Source organism: Hibiscus syriacus, unplaced genomic scaffold (assembly GCF_006381635.1).
Source record: "Hibiscus syriacus cultivar Baekdansim isolate YM2019G1 unplaced genomic scaffold, ASM638163v2 tig00003715_pilon, whole genome shotgun sequence".
Lineage (NCBI taxonomy): Eukaryota > Viridiplantae > Streptophyta > Magnoliopsida > Malvales > Malvaceae > Hibiscus > Hibiscus syriacus.
Window position 1 is genome coordinate 551,480 of NW_024061980.1, and position 21,813 is coordinate 573,292.

Here is a 21,813-nt window from a genome sequence, read left to right on the forward strand (position 1 = left end):
ATCAAGGTAGTGTATTTCTAATCCTTTGGAGTGTTAAGACTTTCATAAATATAAAGATTTTATAAGATTTGAGTATTTAAGCATTTTAAGGTTTATCAATGATTTCTTGATTAATGACATTTTAGTTGTAAAAAAGGTGTTTTTATGCTACCTTAAGGCCCTAAATAACTTTCTAAAACTTTAGTAAATGATTAGGAATAAAAAAAAAGTCATTTGGGATGAATTTTGGGTACTTCCCGAGTCTAAACAAGTTGTTTTTGGGTTCGAGTATTGATACTGGGATGAACAGTATGGATACTCAATGTATTGGGGAAAAATCTAGGGATTTAAGGTAGAGAGTATTGATACTGCTGGGAGAGTATCAATATTACCCTTACAGTATCAATACTCAAGATAACAATATCGATACTAAGCCCCAATTTCAGCAGCAAAGGCCATTTTTGGTACTGATACTCATAGGGGTATCAATACTTAACCCTAGGGTATCAATACTACAAGTAAAGTATCGATACTACTCACTTTGGATTGTTAGAATTTACCTATTTAAGGCCCGTAAGAGCTAAGGATGGTCCGTAATGCTAGAACTTAGTCTGTGGGGGACATAAAAGGCTAAAGGGGCCTAGAGACACTCGAAGAGATGGGTTACAACCATAGTAACCATAGTGGGCATAATGTGTCCAAGTATCTTCAGTTAAACACGTAGTGTATACCTAAGAATGAATGATCGTTGCAGAGGATGTACCAGTGAACAGTTTGGACAAAATAGTCAGATTACGAAATAGCGGAGTTGTGTTTTACAAGAATGTCAATGAATGGTGAACGTACTGTTGTCCCTATAATTCGAGGGTGAATTGAGGGAAAGCATGGTAAGAGCAAATAGAGAGGATCGCTACCCAATAATGAACCCGAGTCAAGTATCAGACTAGCTAGTGTTGCAAGAAACAACAATCACAATAATTATCATAAAACCATGAAACGCTTAGAAACTTCTCTAGAGGTAAAGAATGACTAAAATAACCTTATGTAACGAATGATCAGAGTATATCATCTTAATAAATTAACAACAATAACAAATTAATAAACCCTTGCATAACGTTCATGATGAGAGAACAAGGGAGATAACTACTAGTTAGAGGATGACCTCACCTTAGCGTGTTTAACTATACTAGAGAATAGTCATACTACCTTAGTTGTCCTAATAGGGTATTGTTAGTGCGCGAGGCACTTTAGGGGCTAACTAGGGCGTGAGGCCCGAACACTCATGAGCAGTGGGATAGCGATGCCAGTGTTGTGTGGCCTTTGGGGCCTTAGATATGCATGTATAATTGCATCAGTCCAGCAACATATATCCTTAAAGTTTGGTTTGAAGGCTATTTGAGACTGAGCCAATGCTTCAGTTGAGCGGGAATTGTATCGATGTTATGTGATATTGGGTTCCCCCTTTATGATCTACTTGATGACTATATGAGAATCATAAGATCATTCAACAACTTAGTGGGAATTTCACCGATGCTATGAGAGACACAAGGTTCCCTCAGTTACTAGTGTCTGATGGCTATGTGAGACCAGATACTAATCAGTATGGCATTAAGATAATGCACAACAGAGTCAGTGATGTATTCAGATAATGCACAGGAGTGTCAATGTCACATTTAAATATTGCACAACAGTTACAGTCATTAGGGTTAGAGAACATTTAGTGGCATATTCATGGCAAGGCCCTTAGCATATGATTAAGGGAAGCATGAGACCTTACTTTAGTGATAGAACAGTTAAGCCTTAAGTAGATAGCACTTAATCTAGATCATGAATGTACCATGTTGCTTAATACAATGTTTTTAGCATGCTTATGTTTATGGAACTCACAATGATGCTCTAGATTAGCGATTATACTGATGGGCTTTGTAAGCTCAACCTTCGAATGTTTTCTGTTGGTTGGTTAGTAGCTTGAGGAGTTCGTGGAGCACCGTCACAACAGGACTTGTAGCATCTCCTTCAGAGTATTTTACTATAGCTTTAGTGGGCATATGTATTTATAGAACCTTACTTATGTATTCAGATTTATAACTATGAGTTTGTATTATTTTAGTTTAAGACTACGTGTCACGGAGTTCCAGTTTATAAAATGTTTTATAAGTGTCATTTATCTCTTGTATGATACTATTCAACATGTTTGAAAAAGAAAATAAACAAGTTTTGAAAAATTGGAGGTTACCTCGACGGCCCAATGTGACATTTTAGGCTCATTCGGGGTTAGGGTGTTACAATACTCAAGGTTGATAGAGAAATCAAATAGTCGGAAAAACAATCTCTTGGATTCATATAAAGCTATTAATGCAACATACATAGGAAAGTTAAATAATGATTATTTGGTTGGCCAGATAAATGAAGGAGGTAGAGCTATAGGGGAATCATATATGGAGGGTGACAATTAAAAAATGTCTCCTATGGGTGATGAGTTTAACAGAGATCTGTGAAGGGGTATCGGAGAATCAGAATGTTGGTGGGATAAGAAACGTTAGTTACGGTCAGAGTGTAAGGAAAACCCTGATAGTCAACAAGAAGGAAATAGGCCTAACCGGAGTATTATTGAGGGGAAGGGCATAGAAGAACCCATTGTTAGCCTAGTAGGATACAAGAAAAATTCTATTGAAGAATTGAGCCTTATGGGCTTTAAAAGAAACAAAATCCAATTTACAGAGGAAGACCAGATCGAAATGCCCCAATATCCATTATCAACGAGGTAGTTGGAAACAACATATAATTGGGCTCAGAGAGTAGACTTTCTGAATAATAAAGATCAAAAGGATAGAACCATGAATGTGGTCCACAATGACTCGGAAGTTATTTGCACGTCTAAGGAGGGAAAGGTAGGTAGACTGAAAATACCTGAATTTTTTAGCAGAGAGAAACCGTCAAGGGCAAGGAAATATGGCTCGCTCCAAAAAATCCAGGATAAAAATCTAACCGAAGAAGAGAAGAAAAAGAGGGACAGAGCTCAAAAAAGGATTAAGAGGAAGGGAAAGGCAACCGGCTCATCAAAATTACAAGGGAGATGACTATTAGATTTTGACTTAAAGTCGAGATGAGAAATCTTCACAAAAGAGGCGAAGAAGTCACTTCAGCTGGGAAAAGATCTTGGCATCAAAATTAGGGGTGAAGAGAGTGAGGCAGTAATCGAAATTGCTAGGTTATAAGAATTGGATCAAGGAAACAAGGATTTTTAAGTGAAAAATTTTACAAAAAAAAATCAGAGATAAGAATAATATCATGGAATATCAGGGGTTTGAGGTCAGCTTCAAAGAGGTCAAAATTAAGGAAACTGATTAGAATTCATAAGGCAGGGATGGTGTTTGTCTAAGAATCAAAGAAGGGTTCAATTGATGAAAATGAAGTAGGGAGACTTTGGTACGATGATGAGTTTGAGTTCTTGGCGTATGAGGCAGTGGGTCGTTCTGGGATATGTTAACAATATGGGACAAAAAGAAATTTTTGGTCGAGAATAGCCGTATATCTTCCAGGTACATTCTAATCTCAAGAAAATGGGTTGAAGAAGAATTAAATTTTACTTGTATAAGCGTATATGCACCTCGTGATAAACGATAACAAATTAGTTTATGGGATAAATTAATCGCGCTAAGGAATTCTTATAACTATACTTGGCTTGTAGGCAGAGATTTCAACGCGATTAGATCCAAAGAAGAGATGAGAGGCAAAGGAAACACTTGTATTGGTATAAACGAATTTAATAATTTTATTGAGTCATGCAGTTTGAATGAAATTCCTTTGATTGGGAGAAAATTCACGTGGTTTGGACCAGGAAACAGTCGTAGTAAACTCGATGGATTCCTACTAGAAACGAATTGTGATAATCTGTATGAGGATTTATCGCTCCAAGGCTCAACTCGTATCTTTTCAGATCATATCCCACTCCTCTTGGCGAGTGAGGTAGTACTGGGGACCAAGACCATTCAAGATTATAAACGCATGGTTTGCTAGGGGTGGGTGCTTGAAGATCATTAAGGAAACGCTGGGAGATAGCAAAAATTTTGGTAAAAATCTATAAATGAAATTGAAGATGGTGAAGCAAGCTTTTAAAGGATGGAACACCTCATACAATGACTTGAATAGCAGAGTCCTAAAACTTGATTTCTCAAAAGCATACGACTACGTTCGTTGAGATATTATGCTTATGGTGCTTGATCATATGGGTTTTAGCAAAAGGTGATTCAAGTGATTTTTTTGCTGTATTTCGACATCTAAGGTCTCAATTCTGCTGAATGGATCCCCAACCAAAGAGTTTACAATGCGTAAAGGACTGAGATAGGGGGATCCCTTGTCTCTATTTTTACTCATTTTAGTTTTAGAACCCCTTCATCTCTTGATTGACAAAGTAGAGGTCTCGAGTTTGATCGAAGATATCCACGATATAATCTTGAATGCTTCGATATCCCACCTATAATTCACGAATGATAAGTCATTTTTCTAAGTTCGGGTGAAGAACAATTAACGAATATCAAACACATTTTAAGATGCTTTAAGGTAAGCTCAGGGCTAAGTATAAAATTTAGAAAATATTGCCCAGTAGGTATAAACATTGATACAGAGTGTGTCGATCGTTTGGTAAAAGTTTGTGGTTGTAAAAAAGGTTCCCTACCTTTTAATTATTTGGGCATTCCCTTGGGGGCTGACCCGAGATGTGTTTTAACACGGGATCCGGTAGTGGCTAGATTCAAGAGTAAACTTTCAGGCTAGAAAAGTTGATATTTGACATTTACAGGAAGAATAATGTTGATCAACTCCGTTTTGTCAGCGATTCCACTATATTATATGACTATTTTTCAAGTCCCAAAACTGGCCCTACATAAACTAGACAAGTTAAGAAGAAATCTTCTATGGGGCATGTGGATAGGTGATAAAAAGTTAATCAGTTGGGAAATTAACACAGTTACTGGTAAATGCTAATGTAGTAGTCCCGGATTTCGAGTTTGTTCACGTTTGGAAAATGAAGGTTCCGCCCAAAGTGGAAACTTTCCTATGGATGTTGAAAATTGGTAGGCTATCAACCAAGGAGTTTCTCTTAGAAATGGGTGAAATTAGACGAATCTTCGAGCAGCTTTCCTTGGTGTAAAATTGGCGTGGAATCAGCATTTCATTTTGGTTGAAGGATTTATGACCCTTTTTTTTGGAGAGAATCTTGCAAATGGTGGTTGAAGGATTAGCCTTCTCCTAGAAGCTTCGACTCGTTCTTTTTTTTTTGGTTCCCTTGTTCGGCTCGACAAGATCAGTCTGATTAATCTCGGTTGCAACGCTTTATGAAGTGTATGGTTATGGAAGAATGAATTGGTGTTCGAAAATAAAGCTACAGCTCAAAAGGACGTTTTGTTCAATGTGAAGAGGAGGGCACTTATCTGGATTAAATTGATAAACGGTAATATATTGTTGACAAAGGGTACACGTAATAATTTGAGAAGAGAAAATTTCTCAATCATTGTATTGTTTAGGTAAAAGTACATCTCGATTTATACACAAAGTTAGAGGTAAGTTTCCTAGTAGAAATAAACTACCTAGAAGTTATTCTTATCTATCTTTCTAAGAGTTAGTATTATATTAGATTACTAACTAGTATACAAGATGGTTTTATCACATAACCTACACTCCCCTCAAGTTAGGGAGTAAATATTGAAAAGACCCAACTTGGATGTAATCTCATCAAAGTTAAGTATTGGAAGCATTTTGGTGAGAATATCTACTAACTGATTCTTTGTTGAGACATAGTTGAGCTTTTCCGATCCACCATTCACCTTTTCAGGGATAAATGTTTGTCAATCTCCACATGTTTTTTTTTTGTCATGATGAACATGATTCTTCGCAACTTATTGCATATTTACTATCACTCTGAGTTAAAAAAAACATGTTTTCACATAACCCCAGCTCAATTAACAATCTTTGTAATTAGATTCCTTAGCAAATTTCAAGTGCATTGTTCAAAACTATGTTTTTGCACTACTTCGAGACACCACAACTTGTTTTTTGCTTCTCCAAGTGACTAGATTTCCCCCACACAAATGAACAATAACCAGTTGTAGACCTTCTATTAGTTAATTCACCTGGCCAGCTTGAATCAAAAAAAAAAATCTTACTGTTCTATCATCACTCTTTCTAAAAATTAACACATGCCTTGGTGTCATTTTCAATTATCTTAAAATTCTATTTACAACCTTTAAATGTTCTTCCCTTGGATCATTCGTATATTGGCTAACTATGCTGACAGGAAATGCAATATCAAGTCTTGTATGTAATAAATAAATGAGTTTACTTACTAGCCTTTATATTGTTCTTTGTTCATTGGCTTTCCCAATTCTTCTCTCCTTAGCTTAAAATTTGCGTTCATGGGGGTTTCTGTCGGTTTGCATTCCTTCATTCTAATTTCCAATAATAAATCAAGGATATATTTTCTTTGATTGATCATTATCCCTTCTTTTGACCTTGCAACCTCCATACCTAGGAAATATCGTAAAGTACCCAAGTCTTTGGTTTCAAATTCTTTACCAATGCAGTCCTTAGTTTTTCTATCTCTATAGAATCCTCACTTATTAGAATCATATCCACATAGACAATTAAAATTGACTTTTTATTGTTCAAGGCTGTTTTGACAAATAAAGTGTGATCCGACTGACATTTCTTGTAACTATCATGAATAATCACCTTTATAAATCTGTCGAACCAAGCTCTTGGAGGTTGCTTACATCCAAGGAATTTAATATTCTACACACTTTTACTGCATTACTCTATACTCCAGGCAGAATTCGCATATATACTTCCTCCTTTAAGCTCCCATTTAAAATGGTATTTTTGATGTCTAACTGGTGAAGCACCCAGTTTTCATTGACCTCTAATGATAGTAACACTTTCGTAGTGTTTAGTTTTGATACTGGAGAAAATGTTTATTGATAATCGACTCCAAAATATAGAGTAAATCCTTTCGCCACTAATCATGTCTTGTATCTTTTAATGCTTCCATCAACTTTGTATTTAATTGTGAATACCTATTTATAGCCGACTGGTTTCCTTTCTTTTGGAAGATCAACTACAATCCAAGTATTGTTGTTTTCCAATGCTTTCAACTCCTCTTCTACCTTCTTTTTCCAGTTAGGATCTTTCAACGCTTCCTCCACTATATCTGGAACAATAATTCTATCGACACTTGCTGTAAATTTCTTAAAACACAACATTAGCTTTTCATATGCAACAAACTTATCAATCGAATAATTTATACATTTTCTTACTCCTTTCTTTTAAGTAATCGACAAGTCATTATCATCAATTAAAACATTTAATTCAGTGAAAGAACTCTGATTACCTCCGTCATTCTCCAAAGGATTCTCATTCGATTCCGGTTCACGACAGTGTTCATACTGTGTGGGAGGATCGAGATAAGGTTCACGGGTTGGTTTGGAAATTGGCTTTTGTCATCTCGTGTAAGTCAATGATTTGAACTGAGGTATTTGAGACAAATTGATATGTTGATCATGGGAAGTAAGCTTGTTTCGATATGTTGTTTTGGTAATGGTGAAACTGTTGTTTGGTTCCGCTAGGGTGATTTTGTGGGTTGGTTTGGATGGATTGATTGGTTTGACAATGTTGGTTGATCAAACGAAGCTGACTGCAAATCAAGTGACAATAATTGTTGTGAGTCAACAGACTGATATTTATTATATGACTCCCCCTAGATATCAGCCCTAAGGGGAAAATGTGTTTTTTAAAGAACGTAACATCCATGGTCACAAAAGATTTTTTTGTATAGGTACAATAACACTGAAATCCCTTTTGACTCGATGAATAACCCAGAAATCTACACCAAAACACTCGAGGATATAATTTGGATATGGAAGCAATATTGTTATGAACGAACACGATACACCCAAAAACTCTAAGGGGTAATAAGGTCATCGATTTAAAAGTGGGAAAGAACTAGAGAAACACATCTCTCGGACATTTAAAATTCAACGGTTTACTAGGGGGACGGTTAATAAAAAATGGTAGATAAAAGGGAATCCCAAAAATAAAAAAGGTACATTTGTAGAAAAGATAAAAGATTGTGTAACCTCAAGGATATGCCTATTGTTTTGCTCAATAATCCTATTTTGTTGAGGAGAATTAACACACAATGTTAGGTGAAGATTCCCGTGTTCCTGAAAGAAAGAACCCAAAATATTGGCAAAATACTCACTATCATTTTCAGAATGAAACATTTGAATAGAACATTGAAATTGGATTTCAACCATCTTATGGAACCGTTTAAATATTTCACAAGCTTCGGATTTATGTTTCATGAGAAATTTCTAGGTAGTACGAGTATGGTCATCAATAAAGGAAACAAACCAGCAAAACTCATGTAAAGATGCAACCCGGAATGGACCCCGAATATCACCATGTATTAGCGTAAATGGTTTGAATTGTCTATACAGAGTTGGTCGATAAACACTCTTAGTTTGTTTAGCAAGTGGAAAAATATCACATGAAAAAGATTTAGGGCTTTTATTGATAAACAAATGTGGAAACAACTTTGCAAGATAAAAGAAACTAGGATGTCCTAAATGAAAATGTAATAACATAACATCAGTTGAAGATTCAAGGAAAGGAAATTACTAGATGACATTTAAAGAGGTAGGTGGTCGGGAATAAAGTTGCCAAAAGTAGGTAAAGACTCCCCACAAAGTCTATCATTGCAAATCATCTTCCTCGAGGTCAATCCTGAAATTCACAAAAATCAGAGTTAAGTTTTGTGGTACAACATAAATCAACATATAGCTTGCTAATGGAGATAAGATTGCAAGAGATATTGGGAACATAAAGAACATGAGACAAAGAGATGTTCGGAGTTATTCGAACACACCCATGACCGATAACACTGTAAAGAGAACCATCTGTGGTCCGAATATAAGAAATAAACGATTCGAAATGAAAAGTTTGAAAGAGTCGAAGATCATCTGTCATTTGTCCACTTGCACTAGAATCCACAATCCAAGTAGGAGTAATGGATTTGTTAGCCAAAGTAGCAGAAGAAATTCTACCTTCAGGAGTGGAAGTCGCAGGTGCGGATTAGGAAGAAGTGTTCAATTGACTAAAAAACTACTACAATTCTTTCATTTATATTTTTAGTGAACGTATTATAATCGCCCTGAGTATCATGTTGTTTTGAAGATTTTCCATCAGTAGGCTTGCCATGTAACTTCCAACAAGAATCCCTCACATGGCCAATCTTTTTACAATAGTTACACCAAGGTCTTCCCTTATTTGGTCAAGTAGTTGGTTGAGAGTGAGCAAGCCATACAGAGCCTTCATTGGGTGGCGAGACACAACACTTTTCCACGAACATCATCAGGATCCCGATGTAAGCCAGACAAGAACTGAAATATATGTCTTTCAACAGTCTTTTTGAATAGACGAGCATCGTCTACACACTGCCAATCATGGGATTCGAAGAGGTCAAGTTGCTTCCATAGTAACGATTAGGTTATCTTGTTTAAGATTGGAAATCTGACATTCAATCCCAAATAGGATAGTCGAGTTGTCCATATTCGAGTACGTCACCTTTGCAGCACTCCAAATTTTAGCCGTTGTTGCACACAGTAGAAAGTTTTCCCCAACGGCAGGTAGCATGGAATTGATGAGCCATGGCATAATCATGGTATTCTTACTTAGCCAGGTCGTATACTCAAGATCCTTCATAGCAGGAACCGACGTAGTCTCCAACAGACGGTGCTCCTTGCGTCGGTCGGTTAAATAATGGCAGACAGATTGGGACCAAGGGATATAGTTGTCACCATTCAAGCGATGACATGTGATAAAGGCATAAGAGACATAAGAGAAGTTCAAATTAGACGATGGAGTCAGGATTTCCGGGGTGACACCTGATGTAGAAGAAGCGAAAGTCATGATTGGCAGCTAGAGTTGGGAGAAAAAAATTTGATCAGCTAAGATAGAGAAGAATGACCGATCACCTAACTGATACCATGTTGAAAAAGGGTACACGACAGAATCGAGAAGAGAAAAATTCTCAATCATTGTATTGTTTAGGTTAAAGTACATCTCGATTTATACACAAAGTTAGAGGTAAGTTTCCTAATAGAAATAAACTACCTAGTAGTTATTCTTATCTAACTTTCTATGAGTTAGTATTATATTAGATTACTAACTACTATACAGGATGGTTTTATCGCATACCCTACATATACTAGTTAACGAAGTTGATTAGTGGAATAACCTCTTAGAGTGATTAATAGATAGTAATGTTCATCTGGTGTGGTGTCCTCCTGGAACGGGTTTCTTGAAGTTTAATGTGGACGGTTCCTTCAAAGGCTTGGCAGCACACTGTGGAGGTGTTTTAAGATCGATCAAAGGCGATGTTCTCAGGCCCTGTTTTCCCGGTGAACTCTGATTTTGCGAAACTAGAGGCAGCAAAAATTGCACTAATGATTTTCTTGAAAACTGGATGGTCTGAAAATTTTAGTTTGATAGTTTAATCAAATTCTCAAGTCGCGCTGAATTGGATTAAAAACATGTCTTTAAGACCTTGGAGGTGGCGGGATTTGTTCGAAGAGATTGATAAGTTATCAATTCAAATTCCCGGAGTGAAGTTTGTTTGTCCCAAGAGAAGGAAAGGTTAGCGGATCAATTGGCGAAACAAGGTTTACTTCGTTCCAAGTTGTTTAAAGCGTGGTGGGAATAGAAATTTTGGCATAATCACCTTAAGGTTCTTCTGCAGGTTCGTTTACGAGTGTTGCTGACTTTTGTTACCGGGTTGGTATTTCAGGGGTATGTTATTCTTCTAATGCTTGCTTGATTGTCCAAAGGACAATTAGCAGATTCTTCTAGGCTTGTTGGTGCCCTGTACATTAGGGTTTTTTGCGTGCTGAGTTTTATTGTTGTTTTGCTACTTTGATAGGGTGTACTGTTTTCATCTATTTAGGGTTAGGAAAGTTTTAATGAGACTTCTATCTCGGTAGATATATATATATATATATATATATTGATTGATAAATAGAAAAATACTTCATTGTTGGTTGAAAAGTGTTGTGAATAGCTTGCGAGTATGAATTCAACCCCAAGCTTCATCAGATTAAAATCCCAGTTTTGCATGAATACACTGCAATAATTAATATGTCATTCTTATTTCAAGCGCACGTTATAATTTACTGTTTCTTTTTTATTTCGTAGTTTTGCATGTAAACAATGAATTAAAGCAAAACCTTGTCCAGTCCTTCACTTTTGGGCTGTTTAGATTATGTTATTTAAATCACAAACTTTGAGATCAAATATTCATCGATTTTGGAAAATTGGCGATCATGTGTTCTCACCATATGTAAACCTGTCTATAACGATATAAGGCTGGTTTTCATCCGAGATTATGTCATAATACATGCCAGCTTGGACCACCATTTTTTTTCTTTTTCCAGTGGAATATCGCTTTCCTTTAAGTATCCTTTCCAAGATTCTTCATGTTTCCCTTCACTACTACTCAATTCTCTGACATGGTAATGGTTCAAGCTGATGGGTCCTCGTCCCACATGCTTATTACCGGTTCACTTACCGTTTTTTATATACATTTTTACTTGTAACCTTTTGCCTATAATGAGTAACAATCTTGATGAAATTTGTCGTATTTTATCAACTTTTTGGTGCCATTATAATAACTATTACGGCATGGACGATATCGTTAAGATGAATCATCATGTAGTTTTCGATTAATCACATGAATACGAACTTTGAAAATTAGGGGCATAGCCTTGTTGGGACAGGCAACTATGGGTATGTCGGAATCGTGATATGGTAGGCTCAAAATTCCCCCCCAAAAAAACGAAGCAAAAGGCATGTGATATGCATATCAATAATTGAAATTAAGATTATTGGGGAATTGACAGAAATGGCAGGAAGCCATAACACAGACAGTAAACATAGAGATGTAAACAAAAGAGAGATTAAGCATAACAAATACTTGTATTCCTAGATAGCTTTTTTCTTTAATTTATTATTGTTGAAGGATATCTTGGCAAGATGATCAGGCTGGAGACTTAGAAGCAACAGATGGAAAACCAAGCACCACCAACTTGTCAATGGCTGCAACAAACGTAGCAGAGAATTCAATATGGGTGGGATGGGTGGTAAACGCAGTGTAATCTTCTTTCTTTTCGAATGTCATCAAGAAGGCATGAGTGAATCCTTGTCTAAGCATCTCTTCACTTTCTATGTCTTGTCCCCTGTTACAACAGTTTCAGTTCATGTTTCCAGTTATTCAGTTCTTGACATAAACATCCTAATCAAATTTTAAAGGACAAAAACACTTCTACAACGAGGAAGTATTTGCTCAATGAAGGAGCATTAAATACAAGCATGCAAAATGATCTAAATGATTAAAAAAAACTCACCATTCAAAGGACTTGACAGCATCAACCTCAGAAACCAGCTTTTCCATACCTTTCAAAATCTCTTCAACCACTGCACATTCCTTGAACTTCACAACAACAAGATGCTTAAACCCTGCCATTATTACTCCCTCAAAAAAGAAAGAAAGAAAGAAAGGAAAGCTTTTCAAGCTTTGAGGGTTTATAAAACGTTAGAAGCAGCTAACCCCGGAAAAATCACACAAATTTATACACAAAACCCAACGTTATTTTGGTGTCAATTTCAACAGTCTCACCCACAAATTTTCACCGTTTGTATTACCAACCATGACCTAAAGCCTAAAGGGGTCAGAGTCCTTTGTTAGACAAGATCTGCATTTCAATATATGGAGAGGTACAGGTTTGCATGGGTGGGGAGACCCACTGGTCAGCCATTTTCTTTGCTGTACCGCACGATAAAAATTGTCCACAGCTCGTTGTCAGCTTTGCTTTGCCTTGCCTTTTGCTTTTGCACATGAAATGTTGGTCATAACTCATAATAGTTCCATTTCATTTTTCTTTCTTGAATTTTGAGATCTTGCATCACCTGTTTTTCTCTGTCACTATCATCACATGATACAACCCCTTTTTCTCTTTTTTTTTTTCTTATTTCGCCTTTCATGACCATGAACACATGCATATTTTTTGAAACCTCCTAAGGAGAGTTTTGAAACCAACAAGAGGTTTGAAATTATAGGTGCAGTTTTGATTATTACGGTAACATTCACCTCAATCCATGAAATAACTTTTGAGGTGCATTTTCTTAAGAATTATTGTTTCAGATGTTTCATCTGAAAAATTTTACCGTAAAATCTCGTTAGTGAAACATTTGAACATTTTTGGATTGAATCAAAAATAAAATTAAAAAGGAATACTCAATATTAATAAACACCCAAATACATGTAGATTATTTTACAGGTTATTTATTAAGATTATGATTGTTATTCTTAATTTAGCACAGTGACATTTATATCGTTCATTTATTTTTAATAAATGTTTCTTTATAAAACAAACAATTTTATTAAATAATATATATAATAATATTAATACTGAAATATTAAAATAGATAATAAATTATTTAAATATAAAATTAAAACTTTTAAAAATTAAATCACGTTGGTAACAATCAGTCAATCATTATAAATTACATAATATTTATCTATTAAAAAATTACATAGCATTTATAACATCGAGAACTATAATACTTTAATCATATTCACAACGAACACTATAATTATAATCTATAACATCCATAGTTATAATCTTCAATTACATTCAAAACATACATCATAATTGTAATTTAATACTAATATAATCCACCCCGAAGAAGGTGCGGCATGTTACCAAAAAATAATGGATTCTTATTGCAGGGATTTCTGGGAGATTTCTCATCATTACACTAAGGAATTTCTGACATTATATGTGTATATATAACAACACAATTAATGCGTAAATAGTAACATTAAAATTTATTCATCAAAACGTAGTATCAATGACAAGTGTCGTATATTGTCGAATAAATCAACCATTTTGTCCGATAAATAAACTAAAAAGATAGTATAGAAAAAAAATGGTTAATCCGAAGAAACTAAGGAGCTTATGATGTTGAAAAGTTTTGATTCTGACTTTTACTGAAAAAGTAAGAAAAATGAGGGTTTTAATTAAGAAAGTAAAGCAGAAAATAAAGGTAACATACTAAAAGTGAATTTGGAAATATATTTGGAGGAACTAACGAAAGTAAATTTTGAGAAGATAATCAATTAAGTAAAACAGTCTCAGGCCTCGCTTCCAATTGATCATCGAAGAGGATTTTACTCCGGACACATGCCAATTACAATTTACAAGGCACAATCAGTGTAACTTACTTTTCTCTCTGGTAAACCAACAATCTAAATCCGACCCTCAATATAGTTTAAGCATTGGACTAACCACGGCTATAGTCGCTAGCACCAAATAGTTTAAGCGTTGGAAAAGTTCGACTCGGGTTATGTTGTTTCAACGAGAATCAAACCTGACCCAAATTTCCCTTAGTGAACCGCCTCTAAGTGTGTTCATAGGAAGTCAAATGTGCTACAAGTCGATCATTCCTCCCAACTTTAAATCGGAACAGCAATCAAACCAATGAGCTCTTTTTGAATTGAAAGTGTAGAGATTTTTAAAGAAAAGGCCTATTGTCAATCCATGTTTTTAGAAAATTTAGAAAGATATTCGAATATATTAGTGCTTTTCAATTCTCACGATCAAAATTAAGTATCGCTTAAGCCTTTGGCTTATTGAGAAATTAACTAAGCATGATAGAAATCATACTTAGTGTCACACCCCAAATTATAGCATAAATTTTCTTAATTTTAATTTCAAGGACTAAGTTGAATTTTGGTTAAATTAGGGGACCAAAATAAATTTTTAATTGAATTCTGGTCCAAATTAGAAAGTTCTAAAACTTGGAGGACTTATGGTATAACTACAACATTTTCTTTTTGTTGGGTATAAAACCTCCCTTTTCCTTAAAGTTTCTATTTCTAGAAACCCAAAATCATCTCTTTCTCTCTCCTTCCCTTTTTAGCAACTTTTAGCCAAAAACTTCAACCGTCGCCGATCACTACTCCATTTTTTACACCGCCATCACCTTTGTGTTCAGTGTGTCATCTCGAGTCATTGATGGTCACTAAGTTGTTTCTTTCGCTAGCGTGTAAAGGGGTGAGAAACTTCAAGTTTTCAGCGAAGTGTAATCGAGCTCTCTATCATTTACCATTGTGATTTGAGGTAAGTAAGTACCTTAAAATCTTAAAATTAATTTTAGAAAAATTTTCAAAATTTTGTCCGACCTCACACGCCACCGCTCGCGTCCCTACACACTGACCCTGCGCGTGGGGATCATCCACCTCATGGTGGACCGCCTTGAAATAAGTCAACCCGACCCTCTGACCCGATCGGATTCGTACTCGTATCTGACCCAACCTGTACACCTTTCTGACTGAAACATCTAACTGAATTGTCCAATTAAATTGGCCCAAGCCGCGCCAAACTAAGACGAGTCATGTCGAGTCACCGCCACCATTGACCTTTGACCATTGACCAGTGTTGACTTTTTTCAAAAACTTCTATCCTAATGTTTTTCGACGTCCTGAGTCCGATTTTGTAGTATGTTTTGCCAAATTCTAACCCGAAAGCCCTGAATTGAGACCATTAAAATGAATAGTATTTTTAGCAAATTTTCTTATTTATCTCATATTTGATTATAGAATTGCTTTAGGTTTATATTTTCATGAAGGTACTTGTGAGTCCCATGTTCAAGGGTTGACTGGGTCCATTGATTCTCAACCTGTGGATCAGTCTGGTCCACGTACTTCGAGAGATACTCGTAGGTTTTCGTAAATTGTTCGATTAAAGATTATTACTTATTTTATTAGGATTCTCATTCAATTATTCTAATTCGTAGGATCTAGCACTGTCGTTGATCATGATAGGAAGACCCGAGAGTATGTTACCATTTCATACTTCTCAGATCGGAATAAATGTGTTCCTATTGGTGTTATAATATTGTTTTGAAATATCTGTATGAATTGTTTAAAAATTATTATTTTATATTTTGACTGAATGATATCTAAATTAATGAATGCTTCTAGCATGATCTATGGTTAGTATAATTATATATTTGATTTTGATATATGGCATGTTTTAATATTTAATAAATTAAATACTTGTTTTTACTCAAATACATGCACATTTACTATCATTGGGAGGTATGATTGGAGGAAGTATCCCAGGTTTAGTCTATGACTTGTCGCATGCTCCTTTTGCTTTGTGCACAGGGTAAGTCTTTACAACATGCCCTTATACTATCAATATAAGGTCCTTACCAGGTATACAGGTGGGTATATGGTTCAGGGGAACCTACACATTCTGGTGTTCGAATGGGGGTAGTGTTTATGTTTTCAAAACTTATTTTATACGTAACCTTTACCGAAGTATTTTATATGTATACTTTTATACACCGTAAGGAGCACACTGGGCTTTTACCACATTCTTCAATTTTTTTAACTTTTCAGATACTACTCGATAATATACTAGCAAACTTGGCATAAGGAGGATTAATCATTCTTCGTTTTGTATCGTTGTATATTTATATACGCCTTTTATGTTATATTTTGGTGACACGTGTTTTACTACCACTTATGCATTTGTATTACTGATATTTTGTTTTTCGATGTTAATATACATGTATATTTACCGCATAGACTTTTCTAATTGTTATGTCAATATTTTACTATTAATTGGATTTTATTTATTGAAATGGATTTGGACTGAGTTTTAAATATGAAAAGGACTTCTGTACACGACATATGATCTTCTAGATTCGACCGAAACTCCCTGGCCGGATCTAGGGGATTACACTTGCTGAGATATGGACGCAAGGGCAAGTTGAGTCCGAGATTCATTGGGCCTTATCGTATTCTGAAGAGAGTCGGGCATGCTGCTTCTCAGCTTGAGTTGCCTCCTCAACTTAGCCGTATTCATGATTTTTTTCATGTATCTATGTTGAGGCGGTATATTCCAGATCCGAGCCATGTTATTCAGATCGAATGTGTAGAGTTGATATATGATTTGTCCTATGAGGAGGATCATGTTCAGATTATGGAACAAGATGATAGAATTCTTTGGTACAACCTATCCCGATGATCAAAGTTCAGTGGAGCAATTGCGGTGCCATAGAGGCTACTTGGGATACGTTAGAGGTAATTGAGGCTTAGTTTATGTATTTGTTCATACCAGGCAAATTTCGAAGACGAAATTTCTTTCAAATGGGAGAGCTGTCACACCCAAAATTTTGGCTTAAATTTTTCTTAATTTTAATTTCAAGGATTTAATTAAATTTTGGTTAAATTAGGGCACTAAAAATGAATTTTTAATTAAATTTGGGTCTAAATTAAAAAGTTATAAAACTTAGAGGACTTATGGTGTAATTAAACTATTTTCTTTTTGTTGGGTATAAAACCCCTTTTTCTAAAAGTTTCAATTTTTGGAAACCCAAAATCATTTATTTCTCTCTCTTTCCCTTTTTAGCAAGTTTTAGCAAAACAACTTCAATCATCGATTCATTGAAAACCGCTGCTCCATTTTTGACATTGCAATCACCTTTGTGTTCAATGTGTCATCCCGAGTCTAGCGGTGTCATTGTGTTTTCCTTGTCATTAGCGTGTAAAAGGGTGAGTAATTTCATGTTTCCGGCAAAGTATATTTCGGCTCTCTATCGTTCACCATTGTGAATCGAGGTAGGTAAGTGTCTTAAAACACTAAAAATTAATTTTAGTAATTTTTAAAAAAAATATCAACCTCACACGCCACCGTACATGCCCCCATGTGTCGTCGTTGTACGTAGGGATCGTCCACTTCCTGGTGGATCACGTTAAAGAAGGTCAACCCGACCCGCTGACCTGATCTAATTCAACCCATATTTGACCTGACCCATACACCCATCTGACCCAAACCCCAAGCTAAATGACCCAATTAAATTGGCCCAAGAAGAGCCGAGCTGCATCGCACTGAGCCACCGTTGATCGTTAACCTGCGTTGACCTTGATTATTGACTGGAATTGACTTTTTTGAAAATCTCTATCAAGACATTTTACGACGTCCTGAGTCTGATTTTGCGGTTCGTTTCGCCAAATTTTGACCCAAAAACCTCGAATTGAGACCGTTAAACCGAAAATACTTAGTATTTTAACATTTATGGTTATTTATCTAGGACTTGATTATAGAATTAATTTGGGTTTATATTTTCATGAAGGTACTCGTGAGTCCCTGTTCGAGGGTCTACTAGGTCCGATAATTCCAACCCAATAGATCAATCTGATCCAAGTACTTCAAGAGCTACTCTTAGGTTTCCATCAATTATTCGATTAAAGTTTGTTACTTATTTTATTAGGATTCCGATTTAGTTATTTCAATTTGTAGGATCTAGCACTACCCCTAATCATGATAGGCAGACCCGAGAGTAGGATATGGTCCCGAACTTCTCATATCGGTACAAGAGTCAAAGCACCAATCTAAATTATCTAAGTATAGTTAATGTAATTGTATGAACAAATGATAATGTTCTGGCAAGATGAAATGTATGCAGATGGAATTTCAATGGTGATAGGTAGTAAATAGAAATAATATGGCAAACTGAGAAGTATAAAGTGTAACCAATGAAAAATGTTAAAGCAATTAAAATTGAAAATCCGGGAAAGAATAAGATAATTTGAGAACCTCACACAAACAAGATACACTGGAATGATTGGCAGGATCACTAAGGAAACCTAAGCCTTGTCTTCTATAATGGTTTAGGCTCCTTATACCTATTTTCTCAACAGAGTTTAGTAAGAGTGTTCCTAGGCTATCTCTAGTAAGGAACCTAACAGATAAAAATATCACGGCAATTCCTCTCAGCATAAACTATAGAAAAAATCTTATCGATTAAGCACTACTCATTTTACTCGTTGAAATCCTATCCTTATCTCTAAGGCATATTAGGCCTTAGTTAGCAGCTAAAACCTATTGCTCATGTTGATCTTCACCTAGCTCTCTCGAATACTAGGTATCGAACTTAAGAAATTGCTACTCTCAAATGATCTTACAATCCTAAGTAAATAAATACATTGAGCAAAGGAAATAATGAACATAAAAATATAAAACATCCATTAAAACAAAAGCTTAATCGTCCATAGTTAACCCTCACCAAATAAGGTTAGTTCATGGTGAGGTACAAATCAACCAAAATAACAATTTGTTCCATTACAAACCCACAAATAAAATGAAAATGAAGCACAAAATTAAGAGAAAACTCCCTGAAAAGTAAGCTACCGTGAGTTTCCTTGAACCAATGTAAGCCACCTTAGCGATGCTAGTTTCTCTTAAAGGCCTAGCTCGCCACTCCCTTAAAGCTTGGATATGGAGGACACCACCAATAAGATGAAAGGGGAAGAAAAATGGAATCTTGTAGCCACATTTTCACTCTTGTCTATCTCACTCTTTTCCCAAAAGAAACTTTCAAAAAGAACCCCTTAATTTTTTGGCATTATTTCATATTTATACTAAGGGAATGTCCTAGGGTTTTGTGCTTAAATTCCTTTAGTACCCTAGGTGTCTTTCCCTTCACGTGAAAGGGTGTACAAAATTGGCAGTGGTCCCCTCCTAGGTGACTGGCAGCAGGAATCACGTGTGGGCTGGACAACTGGCTCTTTTGTTAAAATATCTTCAACTATTTTGTCTTTTTCTGCGCCCAAAAATGTCGTCCACACTACCGCAACATTCTTTTTATGCTTCATCATTCCAAATTGTTGTGACAATTCCATTTGCTCACTTTTGGCTCCAAACACCTACACCACATCAACCAACATAACCTTCCCTATTATGCAAAACTAGCTGAAAAATAAAATGCTACGGCAACTTAAATCCACCAAATGCAATTATATGCTCATAAATGCATCTATATAAACCTAAATGTGCCTCAAGAAAAACAATAAATTAAGTGAAAAGCCCTAAATATAGCTTTTTTACAGAGTTATCAGGTTTATAGTTTCATGAAGGTACTCGTGAGTCCACTGTTCAAGGGTTGAATAGGTTCGGTGATTCTCGCTCGGTAGATCAGTCCGGTTTACGTACTTCGAGAGCTACACGTAGGTTTTCGTGAATAGTTTGATTAAATTTTATTATATATTTTATTATGATTATGATTCAGTTATTCCAATTTGTAGGATCTAACAATGTCGTTGATCGTGATAGGCAGACTCGAGAGTAGGTTACCTTCCTGGACTTCTCAGATCGGTACTGGTGTATTCCTATTGGTGTTACAATACTATTTGAAACTATTTGCATGGACTGTTTAAAAATTCTAATTCTATATTCTGACTGCATGATATCTGAATTATTGAATGTTTCTAGCATAATCTTGGTTATTGTATTTCTATGTCTAATTCTAATATATATGGCATGTTTTAATATTTAATAAATTAAATTATTGTTTTTACTCAAATACATGCACATTTACTATCATTGGGAGGTATGATTGAGGAAGTATCTTAGGCTTAGTTTATAACTTGTAAGACCTTACCACAGGCTCTTCTTACTTTGTGCAGGGCAAGTCCTTACCGCATGCCCTTATACGATCAGTATAAGGTCTTTATATTATCATTATAAGAACCTTATACTTATTTTGATTTATAGAATGTTTTAATATTTAATAAATTAAATTATTGCTTTTACTCAAATACGTGCACATTTACTATCATTAGGAGGTATGATTAGAGGAAGTATCTCAAGCTTAGCCTATGACTTGTAAGACCTTATTGCAAGCTCATCTTACTTTGTGCACAGGGTAAGTCCTTACAGCAGACCCTTATACTATCAGTATAAGGTCATTACTAGGTGTATAGGTAGGTGTATGGTTTAAGATAACATATACATTCTAGTGTTCGGATGGGGTAATGTCCATGTCTTTAAAACCTATTTTATACGTAACTTTTACCAAAGTATTTTATCTATATGCTTTTATACACTATAAGGAGCACATTGGGATTTTAGCTCATTCTTAGATTTTTTAAACTTTTCATATACTACTCGAAAGTAGACTAGAAGACTTAGCATCAGGAGGATCAAGTATTCTCCATTGTGTATTAATATACGCCTTTTCTGTTATATTTTGGTGACACGTGTTTTACTACCACTTACGTATATGTATTACTGATATTTTATTTTTTGATGTTAATATCCTTGTATATTTACTGCAATGACTTTTCTAATTGTTATATCAACATTTTATCATTACTTGGATTTTATTTACTAAAATGGATTTGGATTGTGTTTTAAATATGGAAAGGACTTAAGCATACGACATATGATCTTCGAAATTTTCAAGAAAGTAAAGTAAAAACATAAAGCAAAGATAGAGAGGAAAAGAAGAAAACTTTATAAAAATAAGAAAAGCAAAGAACAAGCTAAATCAAATTATATTTCATGCTTTACCCTGAAAGAGTATTTATAGTTTTCTAAAACCCTAAAAATAAAATAAAAACAACTAAGGATAAAATCCTAAAAATATTCATATAATAAAATCCTAAAATAAACAAGTGATAATTCCCAAATTCAAATTCAAACTAAATCTAAGTCCTTCGCCCGTCCTTCTAGATGATGCATATTGGATCGCCTTCTGGAAGCTGATGTTGATTAGACTGTCAGAATATGTCGTGTTGGACATTGCCATGCCCCTAGTCACCCCCATGTGTCAGCTTTGACTCCAGAATAAAAAATACTACAAAACTTTGCTTCTTTAATGTTGTTTCTATAAATTAAAGTCCTGCATAGAAAACGAGTCAAAACACCTTAA

General features: G+C 35.3%; 1 protein-coding gene and 1 long non-coding RNA gene across 2 annotated transcripts; one reads left to right on the forward strand and one right to left on the reverse strand.

Moving 5' to 3' along the window:
* Positions 1-4,184: 4,184 nt before the first annotated feature.
* On the forward strand, positions 4,185-12,422 carry LOC120179566. Its single transcript, XR_005521624.1, has 3 exons — positions 4,185-4,195; positions 10,906-10,915; positions 12,061-12,422. It is a non-coding gene; the product is annotated as an uncharacterized LOC120179566 (long non-coding RNA).
* On the reverse strand, positions 11,880-12,750 carry LOC120179555 (stress-response A/B barrel domain-containing protein At5g22580-like). The gene is made up of 2 exons (XM_039185132.1): positions 12,432-12,750; positions 11,880-12,263 (listed from the first exon to the last, which is right to left on the reverse strand). Exons 1-2 carry the CDS (start codon positions 12,548-12,550, stop codon positions 12,065-12,067), a joined length of 318 nt encoding a protein of 105 aa, XP_039041063.1. The 5' UTR covers positions 12,551-12,750; the 3' UTR covers positions 11,880-12,064.
* Positions 12,751-21,813: the final 9,063 nt, after the last annotated feature.